This window comes from Amblyomma mixtum, chromosome 2 (genome assembly GCF_055824585.1).
Source record: "Amblyomma mixtum isolate Tamu chromosome 2, ASM5582458v1, whole genome shotgun sequence".
NCBI lineage: Eukaryota > Metazoa > Arthropoda > Arachnida > Ixodida > Ixodidae > Amblyomma > Amblyomma mixtum.
The window spans coordinates 110,637,678-110,652,892 of NC_143013.1; the positions used below are offsets into that span (position 1 = coordinate 110,637,678).

General features: G+C 48.1%; 3 protein-coding genes across 3 annotated transcripts in view; 1 reads left to right on the forward strand and 2 right to left on the reverse strand.

Moving 5' to 3' along the window:
• LOC149360560 (sushi, von Willebrand factor type A, EGF and pentraxin domain-containing protein 1-like) overlaps positions 1-14,436 on the reverse strand; it is a 149,403-nt gene extending 134,967 nt beyond the window's left edge. Inside the window, exon 1 of the mRNA XM_089569321.1 lies at positions 14,073-14,436. Coding sequence (XP_089425447.1) covers positions 14,073-14,142 — 70 coding nt within the window. The 5' untranslated portion in view covers positions 14,143-14,436. The remainder of the gene's footprint in view (positions 1-14,072) is intronic.
• Positions 2,324-5,968, forward strand: LOC149360562 (uncharacterized). Its single transcript, XM_089569319.1, has 6 exons — positions 2,324-3,349; positions 3,627-3,743; positions 4,398-4,505; positions 5,039-5,116; positions 5,206-5,277; positions 5,698-5,968. The coding sequence occupies exons 1-6, from the start codon at positions 3,148-3,150 to the stop codon at positions 5,865-5,867; spliced, it is 747 nt and encodes a 248-aa protein (XP_089425445.1). The 5' UTR covers positions 2,324-3,147; the 3' UTR covers positions 5,868-5,968.
• LOC149360563 (uncharacterized) lies at positions 9,294-12,109 on the reverse strand. Its single transcript, XM_089569320.1, has 3 exons — positions 11,589-12,109; positions 10,791-10,915; positions 9,294-10,561 (listed from the first exon to the last, which is right to left on the reverse strand). The coding sequence occupies exons 1-3, from the start codon at positions 11,912-11,914 to the stop codon at positions 9,426-9,428; spliced, it is 1,587 nt and encodes a 528-aa protein (XP_089425446.1). The 5' UTR covers positions 11,915-12,109; the 3' UTR covers positions 9,294-9,425.
• Positions 14,437-15,215: the final 779 nt, after the last annotated feature.

Genomic DNA, 15,215 nt, shown 5'->3' on the forward strand with positions numbered 1-15,215 from the left:
CTCATACTGGGTTCAAAAATATATTAGTTTTTAGCTGCCTCCACGTGACAATTTCTTTATTATTTAATTTTCGGTCTGGTGCGGGTACCAGCCTAGGTCCCAATTCGTAATGGTGAAAAATTTTCCCGTATTTCTGCGGACGCCCCTTTTTACGCCAGTGCTCGGGAGGCTATACGGCTAGCCGGAGTAAAAACTCCGCCCAGCTCATGAGCCGCTTTGTTACCGGAGATGCCAGCGTATGCAGGTGTGTAATTTAACTGAACTTTCCCCATTCAGCAGTTGCTGGCTAAGGACGATGGCCGCTTCCGCCGATATCCTGCCTCGTCCAATATCTTTAATGGCAGTCCTAGTGTCGCTTACTACGAAATTTGCTTTTGTTCTTATGCAGGTGAGCGCTATAGCAACTTCGTCCGCAGACTTAATGTTGCGCCCCCTGATGGCTGCTGCGGCGACTAGCGTCCCTCAGCTGTTGACGATCCAAGCACAGCCGCTCACGTATTCCCACCAGCGTCCATGTGCACTACGTCCGCTTTCTCCATATTACCGAACCTCCGCTCTAGAACCTCGGCTCTCTCGAAACTGCGTTCTACGTTAAAGTCCTTGTGCAGATTTTTCGGGAAAGGAGGGGCCACCATGGCGTTCCCTTGTTCCCTGTAGATTGCAACTATCATTTTCACCCTGAGGTTCTGAATTTATTCCAACTTTTTCTAGTATTATACTGCCTGTTTCGGTTTTGCTGTGTCTCTGGATTTGAGAGGCGCGCACCGCTTCCCCTAGTAGAGGCGCGCACCGCCAGTAGTCTGACGGCGTGCCATAATGAATGCATACAAGTCATGAACAGGGGCACGCCAGTAGTCTCAAGGCGTGCCATATTGAATGCATACAAGTCATGGACAGGGACACGCCAGTAGTCTCATGGCGTGCCATGTTGAACGCATATAAGTCATGAACAGGGGCACGCTGTCGTAGTTCTTGTGCTTTGATTAAACGTATACATTGACAGCATGTTAGGAATCGGCCAGTTCATGCACTCAATTAAACCATTCGCTTGGGAATGAAGGGCGATGAATGGCGTAAGAGTGAATGACAGGAGCGGAGAAGCTGCTCTGCGATGTAGGTGGTGGATTGTCGACCATAGGTGCTAATCGTAAGTCGTGGAGGTCAATGGTGGAGAATTGCGGGTCGGAGCTTAAAAGACCACACATGATACGCTGTAACCCAGGGTATATAGGGCTCCTGTTTCAGATTACCGACTGTGGTTGTCAACGCAAACGATTATTAAGTAGGTTTCATCATTGAATTTATCAATTGGGCCCAGAAGGTGTACGCCCACAGCGCAAATGATGCCCCAAGTGGTGACACAGGCTGAAAGGGGCCCGATACAACCATAGCGCCCGCCGACGCTATAAAGCGCAGGCGCTGAGATCGGCGTTACCAGCCCGCGATGGAGGAAAATAAAGATGGACAGGGCGTGCTCGGAGCGCAAGCCCGGCACGGGCTGTTCGAAACTAGAAAAAGGATTTAACTGCGCGAAAGGGCTAGGACAAGGAAGACACATTCACGACACTTAGAAGCGCAGACTGAGAACTTTATTTGTCAGGAATACGCAAGCCGTGTTTAAACGCTCTCTGTGACAAGCCGGTACGTTGCACAAGATAATTTGGAGATTATTCCATCTTCGAATTCAACACAAAAAACATCAACAACCCGATTGAAGCTATCACTGCGCCGGCTCTCCCTATCAAACAAGTGAAAAATGCTCAGCAATGCATACAAGGTAGGTTCAAGGTAGGCTGGTGCAAGCGTGCTTGTTTCAAATCCATCAGGTGTTCGTAAAAAAAAATAAAGTCGGACACTTTTCTAACAGACCTCGTATACTGGGGTGCTTTATGTGTGCAATCAAATTTTGTTACCATTTGGCGAGCGTCCAGTAAAAGATTTCAACCCACTGTTGCATGCAACTTTTCTTCGTTGATAAAAACATGAATGCAGCAAAACACGTATCAGAAAACAAGGTTGCATTTTTCGGGTGTGGACGCTATTACAGGCGCTACAGTATCGGGGTGGTATCACTGCCATACGTCCCGCGCATATAATAGAAATAGAGAGAGCGAGAAGCATTTTGCGCAGAACTGCAGGCGACACATAGCCACTTTTTGCGTGCCATAATAGTCGTATCATCGCTATCAATCAGCTGCCATTTCGCAGAAACGTTAGCGAGGAGGGAGTGCCAGCAGTTCGCGGAACCGCGGCGCCCTTTCCACTTTGTTTCGTACAGCGGCCGCCGCATTTCGCTGCCAGTAGGGTTTCAGGCTATCGGGCACGCGCTCCTGTGTTCCTGCTCATATTTCTCCTTGTCTGGCGGCCCATCTCGTCATCCAGTGACTTCATTGCCTGCGGCTGTTCGCCTTTCATCAGGCCTAATTTCAAGTACTTGGTTACTTTTTGCCCTCGTGCCACGCTCTCGTCGGCTACGTGTGCGAGCCTTTTTTTTTGCCGTACGAGCCGCAGTTCCCGTCGCATGGTTTTAATGCTGTTGCCTCCGGAAAGAGGGTGAGGATCGAGACTAAGGGCTCTGTCTCCGACGTAACGCGCGCGCGCAGCACTGTCATGTTGCGTCGGCAAAGCGAGACCCTCGACGCTTGACCACGGACTTGTTCGACGGCTTCGACGCGCTCTGATGCTGCTGGCGCCGAAACGGAACATGTGCCTGTTCTGCGCCGGGCGGGGCGCAGCCGTGAACCCATAATGCACTGAGCGCGTCAAATGCGCAACGCGCAGCCCGCACTCGGAGGCAGCAGGCCCATAGAGAACGATACAAGACGGACGAATGGATTTCTCCTCATGCGCGCCGCTTGTCGCTTGGCGATGTCTCGCGTCGACGGGGCTGGAGTATAGGGGGCGATTTTCAGCCTGGCGCAGCATCGCCAACGTGGCGTGTCCGGCCACAACCGTCGCGCTTGCGCGCGCCGAGAACGTGGGAGTATAACAGAGCCGTAAGAGCGCACAGCGCGGGAATAATTGACAACTTGCAGAAAACCTTCTGCGCCTGCGCGGAAAAAGTGCGACGCTAGCGCCCCCAGTTTGGTTGGAAAGCAAACAGACGATCCGCCGTTTCTACGCTGCTGGGCCGCGCGCGCCGACACGATGCCAGCGCACTGCGTCGCGTATGGATGCAGTAACTATTTTTATGGCAAAGCGGACGTGAAGTTTTTTAGATTTCTATCGGCGAAACTGTATCCCGAGAAGCGAAATGCATGGATAGCTGCGGTGAAGAGGGAAAATGCAGACGGTTCGTTGTGGCAGCCGAACGACCATTCACGCATCTGCAGCGCGCATTTTATCACAGGTGAGTACAGAAGCACACTTGAGAGACTTATGACAAGTGTTGAGCACCACTTACTGTTGAACTATACTTAGGTTTCCATACTTTGATGAACCAGCGTAAAATAACAAAGAAAGGCTGCACGGACGGAAGCGCTTCCGTCCGTGTCGTTTCCGTCGATGCGCTACCGTCCGTGCAGTCTTTTTTCGTGTTGGCCGTCCTGTTATTATGCATGAGTTCATGGAAGTATGACGAGCCTTCTTCGGTTTGACTAAACGTTTAATATCGGTGAAAATTACAGGGCGGCCGTCAACTTTTATGAGGCACCCTGACTACGTGCCGAATGTGTTTTGCTACAAGAGAACTCCGGGTCCAGCTGCCGTGGATCGGCACAACCGTAGTTTGAAAAGACAGAAAGGTGAGCCCGAAGTTTCATACTGCTAAGAGATTATGCTGGCAGCTACATGTGCTCCTTTTTCGGAATCTCGGTTGAGCGCGGCGGTTGAGGAATCTCGGTTGAGGAACGTTGCCGCAGTCACGTTTAGGAGCGCTGTAATAACATGAAAATAGCGGTAATGAAAACTGTCATTGTTGCTTTAAAAAAATATACAGCTTGATATCACTGTACCAATGGACTATTTGCAAACATTTCATGGTAATCAAGGGCGAGGCGCGTCTGTGCAAGCGTTATGAGACACTGCGTTGGGTACAGCAGCGAGCGCGAAAGTTGCACTGTTATTGCACTGCCTTTCGGTAAGCGTCGCAGGTGTTGATATTTCAACGGGAGCATGCACTTATGCCTTGTGATCAGTCCAGTGATCGAGAAACTACGTTTGCTGTGAGCCAGTGATATGTGTTCTCAAAGCTTGTTCTTGCAGCTTGGAGTTCTCAGTACTTAATATGTTATTGGTGGCAGTGTACACCACTTTTAGAATATTTAGAAACTAGTCCTTTCATTTTCTGTGCCATATGGCATCACAGTTTTTCGTTGCTATTGGTTTCACTGGCTGTGTATGCTTCAGCTTTCATGATATATGTGCCCCTCACTAAATCTCGCGACACGTCATTCCAGGTGCTGCTAGTGCAAACCAGCTGCATAAAGGGCACAACCTGGCTGATCAACTTGCTGCCACACAACAGCCAACATCCCTTTCACCGACCCAAGTGAAATCCATTGAAGGTATATGCCATTAAAACACAGTAACCTAAAGACATGTGAGACACCTAGCATAAGCATTCTCATTGCTAAATAAACTAAAAATGTGTATGTTTCTTCTGCTCAGTTTACTCCTGTCCTTTCTGCAAAGTTATTCAGCATTATAATATTGTATTTTGTACAGGGTAGCAACAAGAGTTTTCTGCTAATAACAGAATGAGAAGAGAGATTCTCAAATTCTGTTCTAGTAATTTTTTTTCATTTCTACGCTTGACTTTAAAAAGATGAATTTTTTATTGGCTTCAACCTGAAGCTGAGTGCCCATGAGTAAACAAGAGTACACTTGATGGGCCGTGCCAAACCCAAACAGGGGCTTAGCAGCAGTGCCTGGCAGTTGAGAGCAAGTTTTTGTACAGCACTAATTATACAGTTCATCAAGGACCTGGCATGCAATTTTTTAATGACTTGTAAATGACTCATCTCTTGGCGTCCTTTTTTACACTGCACCTCCTGAAATTAGGTGCCGTCTTCATGGCAGTTTATCTTTATGCTTGCAGATGACGTTGACATGGCTGTGGACATCTCAGATGATGTACCTCCTGAAGAGCTACAACAGCTGGAAATTTCTGCAAATGGTGAGCTCATATATACATACATCAGCTCATAGCATGGTTGCTTCCCGCACAGAGCTGTTGTCATGGCAGACATCTTTTTGTATTTACAGGCGACACTGAGATGGCTGCAGATGGTGTAGTACCTCCTCAAGACCTTGAACAGCTGGAGATTTCTGCAAATGGTGAGCTCATGTGTGCATGCAAACGTTGATACCTTTCTCACCATCTTTATATGTTGAATCTGTTAACATCACCATTTACAGAAGCTGTTGTTCACACAATACGCTTTCCATACAGTCCATTGCATTATTTACAGGGGACATATGAGCATATTTTTTAAGAGACGATGTACCATATTCTGAAGCACTAAACTTAGTGAGGCAGAATGTTTCTATTTAATTTATGTCAACAAGATGCTCTTTATCTGTTGCAAAATTGACATGGCAGTCATACATGTAGCTTTATTCTTGTACAAGTGAACACCATCCAAATTTTCCTGTTCTAAGTTCCACACAGCTATCGGGCAGCTGCCATGGAACTTCTAGCTTTAGTGCTCTCTCTGTTAAGGTAACAAATCTGTTTTCCTTTCGCATTACTTGCAGATACCAAGGCACACTCAATGCAGGGGTGCAGCTGTGAAGAATGCAGCTGTGGCAAAGTGACACGAATGGAGCGTGAACTAGGCAAACTACAAAAAACAGTGCTTCTTCTTGAGAAGAGGAACCTAAAACTTGAATGCAAGCTGGACAGGGTCAAGTCGAGGCTTCTCTGATTAAAGACACTACATGATCCAAACAACTGCATGCACTACACTGGACTGCCCAACTATGAAGTTTTCAAAGGCTTGTTTGAATACCTCAGACCGCGCGCCAGTGAAATGTCTTACTGGGGTACTGGCAAGAGGAGAAAAAGTGACCTTCGTGGCCACCCAAGAGATCGGGAATTGGCCAACGAGTTCTTTATGACCTTGGTTCGGCTGAGAAGAGGAATGTGTGGCAAAGAACTGGCACGCAACTTTGTCATGAGCGAAAGCCAGGTCAGCCGCTCCTTCACCACGTGGGTGAACTTACTGCAACGAGAGCTTCAAAAACTCACCACGCTGCCTTCTCGAGAACAAATCAAGCCGCACCTGCCAAAGTGTTTTCAGGAATTTGAGGACACGCGCCTGATTCTCGATGCAACAGAAGTGAGAATTCAACGACCATCATCACTAAATGCACAAAGGCAAACCTTTTCACCCTACAAACACTACAATACATACAAGGTGCTTGTAGGGTGCACCCCTGATGGGTATTTAGCATTTGTATCGCGCCTTTGGGGTGGGTCTGTATCTGACAAGGCCATCCTCGAAAGCACCGGGTTGCTTGATCAGTTGGTGGAAGGCGATGCAATCATGGTCGACAAGGGTTTCACCTTTCCTTACATACCCGCAGGTGTGACCATCTATCGACCCCCCTTTCGTGAGCGCCACGAGAAACAGATGCCGGCAGCATCAGTTCATGAAACGCGACGCATTGCCTCTGCGAGGGTACATGTTGAACGGGCTATAGCACGTGTAAAAAGCTTCAGGATATTAGATCGGCCATTACCAATCTCTATGATTGACATTGCTGAACAAGTATTTCAAGTGTGCTGTTTCTTGAGCAATTTCAGAAATCCGTTAATAAAAGATGAAGCTACATCATAGCCATTGAATATGATATTTCAATGCAGTAACCTGGAACTGCTCTGTGTGGTCATGACCAGACAGTGCTGCTATAAAATTGTTGACATTATGATTGTTTTACTTGTTTGAAAAAATAAAAATCATGAATGCACAATGAAATGCAAGTTTTTTCACTTTAAATCCGTCCACATGGGGCAGACATATCTCGGAGTGCAATAAGTGCAGCAAACATCACTGCGGCATCCAAAACGCCTAAGAAAACAGATTTTTTATAGTTGGCGTGTCTAGGTAAAGGAGCAAAGGTCACACAACATTAGAAGCAAACATGTAATCACTGTGAACAACTTCAGATGTCAGCTCCATCAAATATTTTTTTACTAAAAACAGCTACTGTGTCTCTGCCAAGTTGGTGCCCGAGCAAAACACATTTATTGCTGGCAAAACCAGATTTAAACATGGTATTTATTCTTGCTGTAACGGGGGGGGGGGGGGGGGGTTTATTACCAAGTACTGGGGCAACGGCGACGGCAGCAGTCCAGGACCAGGTCGGCGAAGGACACACAAGCGTAGCACTGGCAAAAACTCTCGAGAGCACTGCCACCTCGTCTTCGTGTTTGCAAATCATCAGACGCATCTTCTTCTTTAGCCTTACAATCACCCCGGGGACAAGAGGAGCCATTCTGGCAACTTAGGGTGATGGCAAGACGGCGGGGTCGTAGTAGGGCTTGAGGCGCTGCACATGAACGGTCTCCCGTCCTCGGCGACGGTGATCAGGAGACGGCGTGAGGGGTTCCACGACGTAATTAACCGGAGAGGTGCGCTCCAGTACACGGTACGGACTATGGTACTTGGCTAAAAATTTTGAGGAAAGACCTGGAGTTCCTGAAGGGATCCAGAGCCAAAACAAGTGCGCCAGAAGAGTAGTTCGGTGAAGTATGATCTTGGTCGAGGTGTGAGCGCTGGCGATTCTGGGTGTCAGTCGTGAGTGAGCGGGCGATTTGGCGGAACGCAAATCGAGGGAGGAAAAGAGTTCGGCTCCTTGCAAACAGTCCAGTGTGTCGTCTATGCGCGGAAGGGGATAGACATCTTTGCGCGTAATCTTGTTAAGGCGGCGGTAATCTACACAGAAGCGTATGGAGCCATCCTTCTTTTTGACGAGCACCACAGGCGACGCCCATGGACTGCTTGAGGGCTGAATGACGCCGCTCTGGAGCATCTTGTCGACTTGGTCTTCAATAACTTGGCGCTCGGCGATAGACACACGATAGGGACGTTGTCGCAGCGGTGCGTGGTCACCTGTGTCGATGGCATGGGTGACAGTGGAAGTTTGGCCCAAGGAACTTTGATGTGAGTCAAATAACGAGCGAAACTGATGAAGTAAAGTAAGAATCTGTGTCCTTTGCAGTGCTGGAAGGTTGTCGTCGATGGAGCGAAGGAATGCTTCGGTTGAGGAGGGATCGGGCGCAGCAGTAGGTGGGCTGAGTGCGGCTGTGGAGAGGTGCGGCGAGTCGTCCGTCACTTCGCAGATGAGCAGAGACGCGAATGGTTGTACCGTGCTGAGACATTCACCTAGGAGCAAGGCGTTGGGGAACGAGAATGGGTTAGAGATGAACAGTACGGAGAGGCCAGCGGATACAGTCAGTACGGCGTATGGCAGAGGAAGACACTTGCGGTGCAGAAAGATAGGGGACGGTGTGAGGAGGACAGTGTCGTCGCGAAGAAAGCCGCAAGAGAGGGGTACGAGAACTGAAGAGCAGGGGGGCAGGTCAATGTCTTCGGCAACGAGGGCCTTAACACAGGCACCAGAAGGGGCAGCATCCAAGACAGCTTGGGGCAGGTGAGAGAACTCGACTTCAACTCGAGCACAATCGATGATAGCAGCATGGCGCGATAGGAAATCCCATCCCAGGATAACAGCATGAGAACAGCAGGGCAGTACGACGAATTCAACGGCATAGATGGTCCCCTGGATGACAACTCGAGCGGTACACGCTGCAGACAGCTGGATGTTCTGAGCGCTGGCAGTGCACATTGAGAGTCCAGCAATTGGCGTCCTTACTTTTCTTAAACAACTACACAGCTTTGCGTCCATGACAGAAACCGCAGCACTAGAGTCGACAAGCGCCATGACAGAAACGCCGTCGACGGAAATTTCGATGAGGTTAGCGGCCGACGGATGAGGCCTTTCGAAGTTCAATGTGATGTTCGAGTGTTCCTTCTTGCGGTAGAGAAGCTTCCTGCTTGGCCTAACAATGTGCTACATGGGGCATTCTAGGAACATTCATTTGCCACCGCGGTGGCTCAGTGGTTATGGTGCTTGGCTGCTGACCCAAAAGACGCGGGTTCGATCCTGGCCGCGGCGGCTAGAATTTCTTTGGAGGAGAAATTCTAGAGGCCCGTGTACTGTGCGATGTCAGTGCACGTGAAGGAACCCCAGGTGGTCGAAATTTCCAGAGCCCTTCACTACGGCGTTTCTCATAGCCTGAGTTGCTTTGGGACGTTAAACCCCATAAACCAAACCTAAACCGAACATTCATTTCTCTGTGGCCTTAATACTTTTGACCAAGACTTTACATTTTCAATGAAAGTAACATATTTTTTCTCGCGATGGTTCACAGTGGCTTACGGGCTTGCAAGTATTGTATAGTCTGCCTTCTCATCAGCTCACTTCAGCTTTCTGATTTTCATTGTTAGGCCCTCATCTGCAAGTTGGCAGACATAAAAACCCTGCTGTAGTTTCTTATAGGAGACATACTGCCCGCATGTGTACAGTTTCCCAAGTCTTTTAACTCGCTTTGTCAGCATCTCGGGGATGAGTGCATGGTGTGCAAAGTGCAGCACGGCAGGTAGCATATCCTGCTTCCAAAAGGACTCGTCAAAATCAATGCGCTCCCAATGAATGTGTGCTGGCATGTCAAGCTGTTCGTTCTCAGTCCAAATGACGAAATCGCACCACTTGTGTCCGGTGACAGCCATCTGCCCTTGCACTTGAAAATAATAGGAGTGATCTCGTTTCAAAACAACGTCCCCATTCACAATCTTGCAGCAAAACGTCAGATCATTGCATGCTGTTTCAGCCGGCATCCCCTTCTTGGAGTACGGGCACTTCACTTCAAGCAAGCCCTCTTGCCCATCAACTCTGACGATTCTGTCTGGCGATGCTGCTAGGAACCCGTATTCCTCGTGAATGTGCAAGCCAGTCTCTTCAACTTCTATACTGAATCCTTGGGCTTGCATCAGCGCCACATATGACTCTGCAGCCGAGACTTCATGTAGCCGACCATATGCCATTGCTTCTGACACTGCTTTATCACTTGGATACAGTAGAGTCTTCAATAAGCCATCCACTTTTGTGCAGCGACATATCCTCTTAAATACCGAGGCTGTTAAGCGGCCGGTCCTTTCTACAAACCATTGCTTATTGTTGGCTTGCCCCAGTGTGTGCATGCATATGTGCTTCCTTTCAGGAAATGATGGTGCCAGCAAAGACTTGAACTGAGCTGCAACAAATTCTGTGGCACGTTGGTTCCACAAGTCTTCCTCATCGCTCAGCTGCGGCAAGGCATTTGCTGCTTCTTTTTTCACTGCCTGCTCGCTTTCACTGGAGCACATATAACGTAATGCGTGCAGTGTTGGGCATGCAGCAGCAAGGCTTGCTTTCAGTTTAGCAATGTCTTGACCACATTGCACTTTTTGACAGGGATCGTAGTCACGCAGCCGCTTCACGGAGGCCGGCTTATTGATAACATTCCTCTGGAACAAAATTTTCTGGAGAGGCACTCTTACTGCAGGTTTCCTTGCTGAAATGGAAACAAATTGAGCATTTCAGTGTTATTTTACACACTTTTATGCACACCCAGTTCTTGTATCCGCCTACTATCCACAAAATGGCTCGGTATTATGCAGGCAGCAGTAGCAAGCTGAGCATTTATGCCTGCCCTGACATTTTATCCATTTCAACTAGTAAACTCCAAACCTTCAAACTCAAGAAAATGGACAGTGCTTAGCTTCTTGCACAATGATGCAAACCTTCTGCAGGAACTACCCACTTGCACGGCAAGTCTGTGCAGGATGGCTTGTTCTCATCTGGTACAGGGTTTTTGTCAGCTACAGTGAACAAGAGGCCCGCAACATGCTGGCATGTCTCGCTCAGCCTGAAAGAGATAATGCAGGTATTTTTCATACTTTGAGTTTGTGCCCTTCTGTATCGCCATCTTCTATGTAATTTAGGAGATCTACTGTACTGTCAGTGGTTATGTGCATTAGAAAATAGCTAGGATGTGCTATTAGCAGGTTGGTTAATATCTAATAGTTAAAATTTTACCAGCTACAGCTGGGTGCCTTACTTATTTCGAGGTTTGTAGCTCATGTCAGTTTCTAGATGTTATAAAATGCGATTCTTGCCGCCGCTGCAGCGAAAGAAACTTTGGGCCCGCGCACGCTCGAAGCCGAAACAGCGCGGCCGGGGAAGGCACGCAGCCCCGCGCTCGTAGGCGTGGCGCCTCATTTGGCGATTTTGCAGCAAAGCCGATTTTCTCTCAAGCATTTCAGGAGCCAAGTAACTGTTAGCGAGACACCTGCGGCACTAGAAGCGCAGCTGCAATCAGCAGTGCTCGGAAAATGTGTAGGGAGAGGGCGTGAATATTCAGACAGAAGCAACGCTACACACAGTTTGTCGCTTCGTCAGGCCAAGCGACCATGCTAAAGTTACGCAGGGAAGCTGACTTTCGGAGTTTCGCATATGGCATAGTTTTCGGCTAAGCGTGAGCGGTTCAGCGTGTCGACATCGCATCCGCGAGAACTGCTAACAAGTAAAAAGTCTCTTACCCTGCAACACATTCGAAGTGAGCTCCAGCGATGGCACCTGTAGGACGGAAGTACCACGCCGACACAGTGTAGACGCCCGTCTTCATGGATGGCGCGCACGCCGCACGCACAAGACCGAGTTCCGCGTCGGCGGTGAGAACGTTTAGCATAACGTTCTTAACGTACCCTTCCTCTTTGAGGGCCCAGCCACGATGCGCCTCACGCACGGTCGGCGCAAGCGAGTTCAAATAGATCCACACGCTGTCGATTGTTATTGTACACTGCGACGCGTCTGTCGTCCACCCGGTTGACGAAAATGCAAATGGTATGCCGTCTTCTTCAATCATTTTGCACGCACAGGGTTCACAGTCGCGCAGGGCTCGAAAAATACGTTTGGCAGAGGCACAATGGTCAAAACTTGAAGTTTTCAAACGCGAAGAAAGGGCACCAACCAAGCTCCGCCAAGCTAGCCAAGCTAGCGAGGTGCCATCTTTTCCACACAAATAGTCTCGCACCCAAAGAACTGCAGCTTTCGGCGCTGTACTGTAGACGGCGCTCACATTTCTGCAAGTTGTCAATTGGCGCTCCGTAGAAAAGTATCAAAGCGAGAACCGCTCGGCTAGCATCACACTGCAACTGTAGAGTGTCACAGTCGCTTAGGTATTGTGATGTGCCGTTGCCAATTAGTGAACATACGAGCTAGAAAGATGTCTTTTAACATCTTTGTGAGAGGAGTTTCATGTGACTTTCGGATGACTGCTGGATAGCTAATACGAGAACCTATGTTCCGTACTGAATTCACTTAATTCCCTAGCCTTGCTGTGCGACTACGCGGTTGGGCTTCATGTTGAATGTAGTGAGCGAAATATGGCATGAGTATTATATATCCTGATGGTGACGAAACCCTACGCTCAACGTGCGCTTGGCAGTGATTGAAGAGCGTATTTGCTTTATATCCCTCTAAATATTTTTATAATGCATAAACCTATTGCTCTATCGATTTCTGACACGAAGTGAATGCAGTCTTGAACGTTTATTTTATGCACATGTTAGTGAGCGCTGAAAATTGCAACTGAGAAGGATTGTCTACAAACTGAGGGTTTGTGGTTCATGCGGCTTTAACGTCTCAAAGGCACTCAGGCTATGAGAGACTGCAGAAATTTTTGTAGATGTTATGTTGATGGGATACTACCTTTTTTTGTAGCTTTACTACCATAAATCTGGGAAGAAAGTGTGTGTGTCACATGCCATGGCCTTTACAAAATCTCGCATGCTCAGCTGCTATATCGATTTGGGCATTGTACAGGGCCGTTTGCAATCAAGTCACTTGTTTTGTCGAAATCTTCCCCGGTGGTCTCCTGGAGCACGCGGTTGATAGACAGTTTCCTGCGAATTCGTAGTCAAGATTCGTATTTGCTCATTTCCCCGTACCTCCTCTTGCTTCCTCATTGTGGGAGTTCTTCTTTGCGTGTTTCATCTGGTCTGCGTAGGTTTCTATCGTATTGATGGAAATGTCTCCCCTCCATAACTTCTAAAAGGCTGCCGTTAAATCACTGGCCGAGTGCCACGTTTTTTAGTTTTTTACACCACCTTTATTTCATTTATGCACAACAAGCAAGTAGCTTATTCTCTGCACATGCGACGTGTATAGTGGGTTGTATAGCGGGAAGTCTAAGTTTGTTTTGTGCTATTCAACGAATAAACGTACTTTTATAACAAAATTGCGCGGTGTTTTCTTGATGTAAGCAAAACTCCATCACTCCATCAACACAGTTGAGGGACAACACATTGCTCGTAAACTTCGGTGCGGAAAAACAGCTCCCAAGAAAGCTACAAATACACCGAAAAATGTACCTCTTGGGTATTAAGGCAAATAGCTGGCCCTGTTGGTACGTTCACACCTTTCAATTCAGTATCACAGACGAGGTGACGGCAAAGCAAGAGGACAGAACAAGAACGGACTACCGAAAAATGGCGTTTGAAGTCAGCACTCGTCATGTCTTCTTTCTTGGCCCTTGTTTTGTGTGTCGCAAGGAACCTCGAGGGTTCGAAGCCTTATTTTTACCTACAGAGAACGCAGCTTTATGACGTCACGCGATTTTTTTTGTTTTTAGTTAGGACGTTATTATTTAGTTCGCCTCAGCCTTCGAAGACGGTGCCGCCTTCCCACAAAATGCCGCCATGTTTTTATGGCATGGGCTTCTATGCAAGCAGCGCTGCAGCTCTACACATACCTTGTGTAGCTCACACCTGATTTTTACAACGTAAATAGGGACTCGAAGAAAAAGCAGGAGGGGCCGGTGGTCGATGCGCTTCAGAAAATGCTCCACCTAGGAGTATGTGCACAGGCCACCACCCAATTTTCGTATTTCACCTAGTTATCAGTACGAATTAGAAAACCAGGCTTTTTTGCGCAGCCCCGGAAACAGCAACTACCGCAGCCTAAGCAAGTTCACGCTGCAAGTATAAATAGCAAGAAACAAGGATAAAGAATGTGCCACTTACTGGTTTCTCGGCAAAGCGCTGATCTGGCGCATAACATGGCTGCCATGGCAAAAAAGATTGGGGTCTTCATGCTTTTGCGTGACCGCGGACGGTGAAGAGCGCCGCAAGAGTAGGTCACAAGTGCAAGCCGCGTTCCTTGAGCGCTGTTTCCCCCGACGGTCTGTGACGGTGAGCAGCGAAACTTGGCCCTTCACCTCGGAGTCGAGATGACGAATGCTCGAGGGGACGTTAACGCCACGTCGGCTCTCATATTAGACAGTTGGTTCCGCTTTTGCGTCGAGCAAGCTTGGGAAATTTTTGTAACGCGGAACTTTTTGTAAGAGCACGCTCATGGCAGTGTTTTTCCCGACGGCCTGCAACGGGGAGCAGCGGAACTTGACTCTTCACTCGGAGTCGAGATGACGAATGCCCGAGCGGATGTTAACGCCTCGTCGGTTATCATTTCAGACAGTTGGTCCCGCTTCTGCATCGAGCAGGCAGAAGGTGATTGCCCGACCGTCTCTGTTACGGTGCGGATATTTTTGTAAGTGCACACTGATGGCCTCGAGACGCTCAAGATGGCTTGAAATCTTACGAACGACCTCAAGTCGGCTCCGACCGACCAAAGATCAGTTTTTTTTAATTATTGCTGCAATTCAAACATCACAGCACTAAAAGCTCAAGTAAACGTTGCTGCTCCAGCGTCACGCCGTAGGTTAGCCCATCTTAACCTTTTCCATGAGTTTTTCTAATCGCCGCCTCCGGATAGCCCTTACATAAAAGGAGCCCCACGCATCGCAAATGCAGCAACCGCAGTACGGAGCAGCCCTCAAAAACCCATAGCGAAAATTTTCAGCGCTTTTTTTTTTGCGCACAGCACGGAACTGGAACGGGCTCCCCACCTAAGTTGCCACCATCACTGGCCCACTAGAATGTAAGCGGCTCATCAAAAATCTCTCACTGTAATTTTTATTAACCTCGTTTGCCGTAAAATGCTATCCCCTTCATATAATGCTCTTATAGGGAACATTTTAGGAAATAAATAAATAAAACTTGCTTTGCTGTAATCCTTTCTCTTTGAGTCATTTCAGTGATTTTCTTTTACGCTGTCAGTTTCTTGTCCGCAATTTTATGCCAAAGCTTATCGTTCGACCCTGTGTTTCT

What these genes read in the sequence shown, in the direction of transcription:
- LOC149360562 (XM_089569319.1), top strand. Translation starts at nt 3,148, where the DNA reads ATGCCAGCGCACTGCGTCGCGTATGGATGCAGTAACTATTTTTATGGC. An exon ending in CCAAGTGAAATCCATTGAAG is followed by an intron (nt 4,506 to 5,038) that starts GTATATGCCATT and finishes TTATGCTTGCAG; the next exon opens with ATGACGTTGACATGGCTGTG. An exon ending in GCTGGAAATTTCTGCAAATG is followed by an intron (nt 5,117 to 5,205) that starts GTGAGCTCATAT and finishes TTGTATTTACAG; the next exon opens with GCGACACTGAGATGGCTGCA.
- LOC149360563 (XM_089569320.1), bottom strand. Translation starts at nt 11,914, where the DNA reads ATGATTGAAGAAGACGGCATACCATTTGCATTTTCGTCAACCGGGTGG. An exon ending in CACTTCGAATGTGTTGCAGG is followed by an intron (nt 10,916 to 11,588) that starts GTAAGAGACTTT and finishes TATCTCTTTCAG; the next exon opens with GCTGAGCGAGACATGCCAGC. An exon ending in GTGGGTAGTTCCTGCAGAAG is followed by an intron (nt 10,562 to 10,790) that starts GTTTGCATCATT and finishes TTTCCATTTCAG; the next exon opens with CAAGGAAACCTGCAGTAAGA.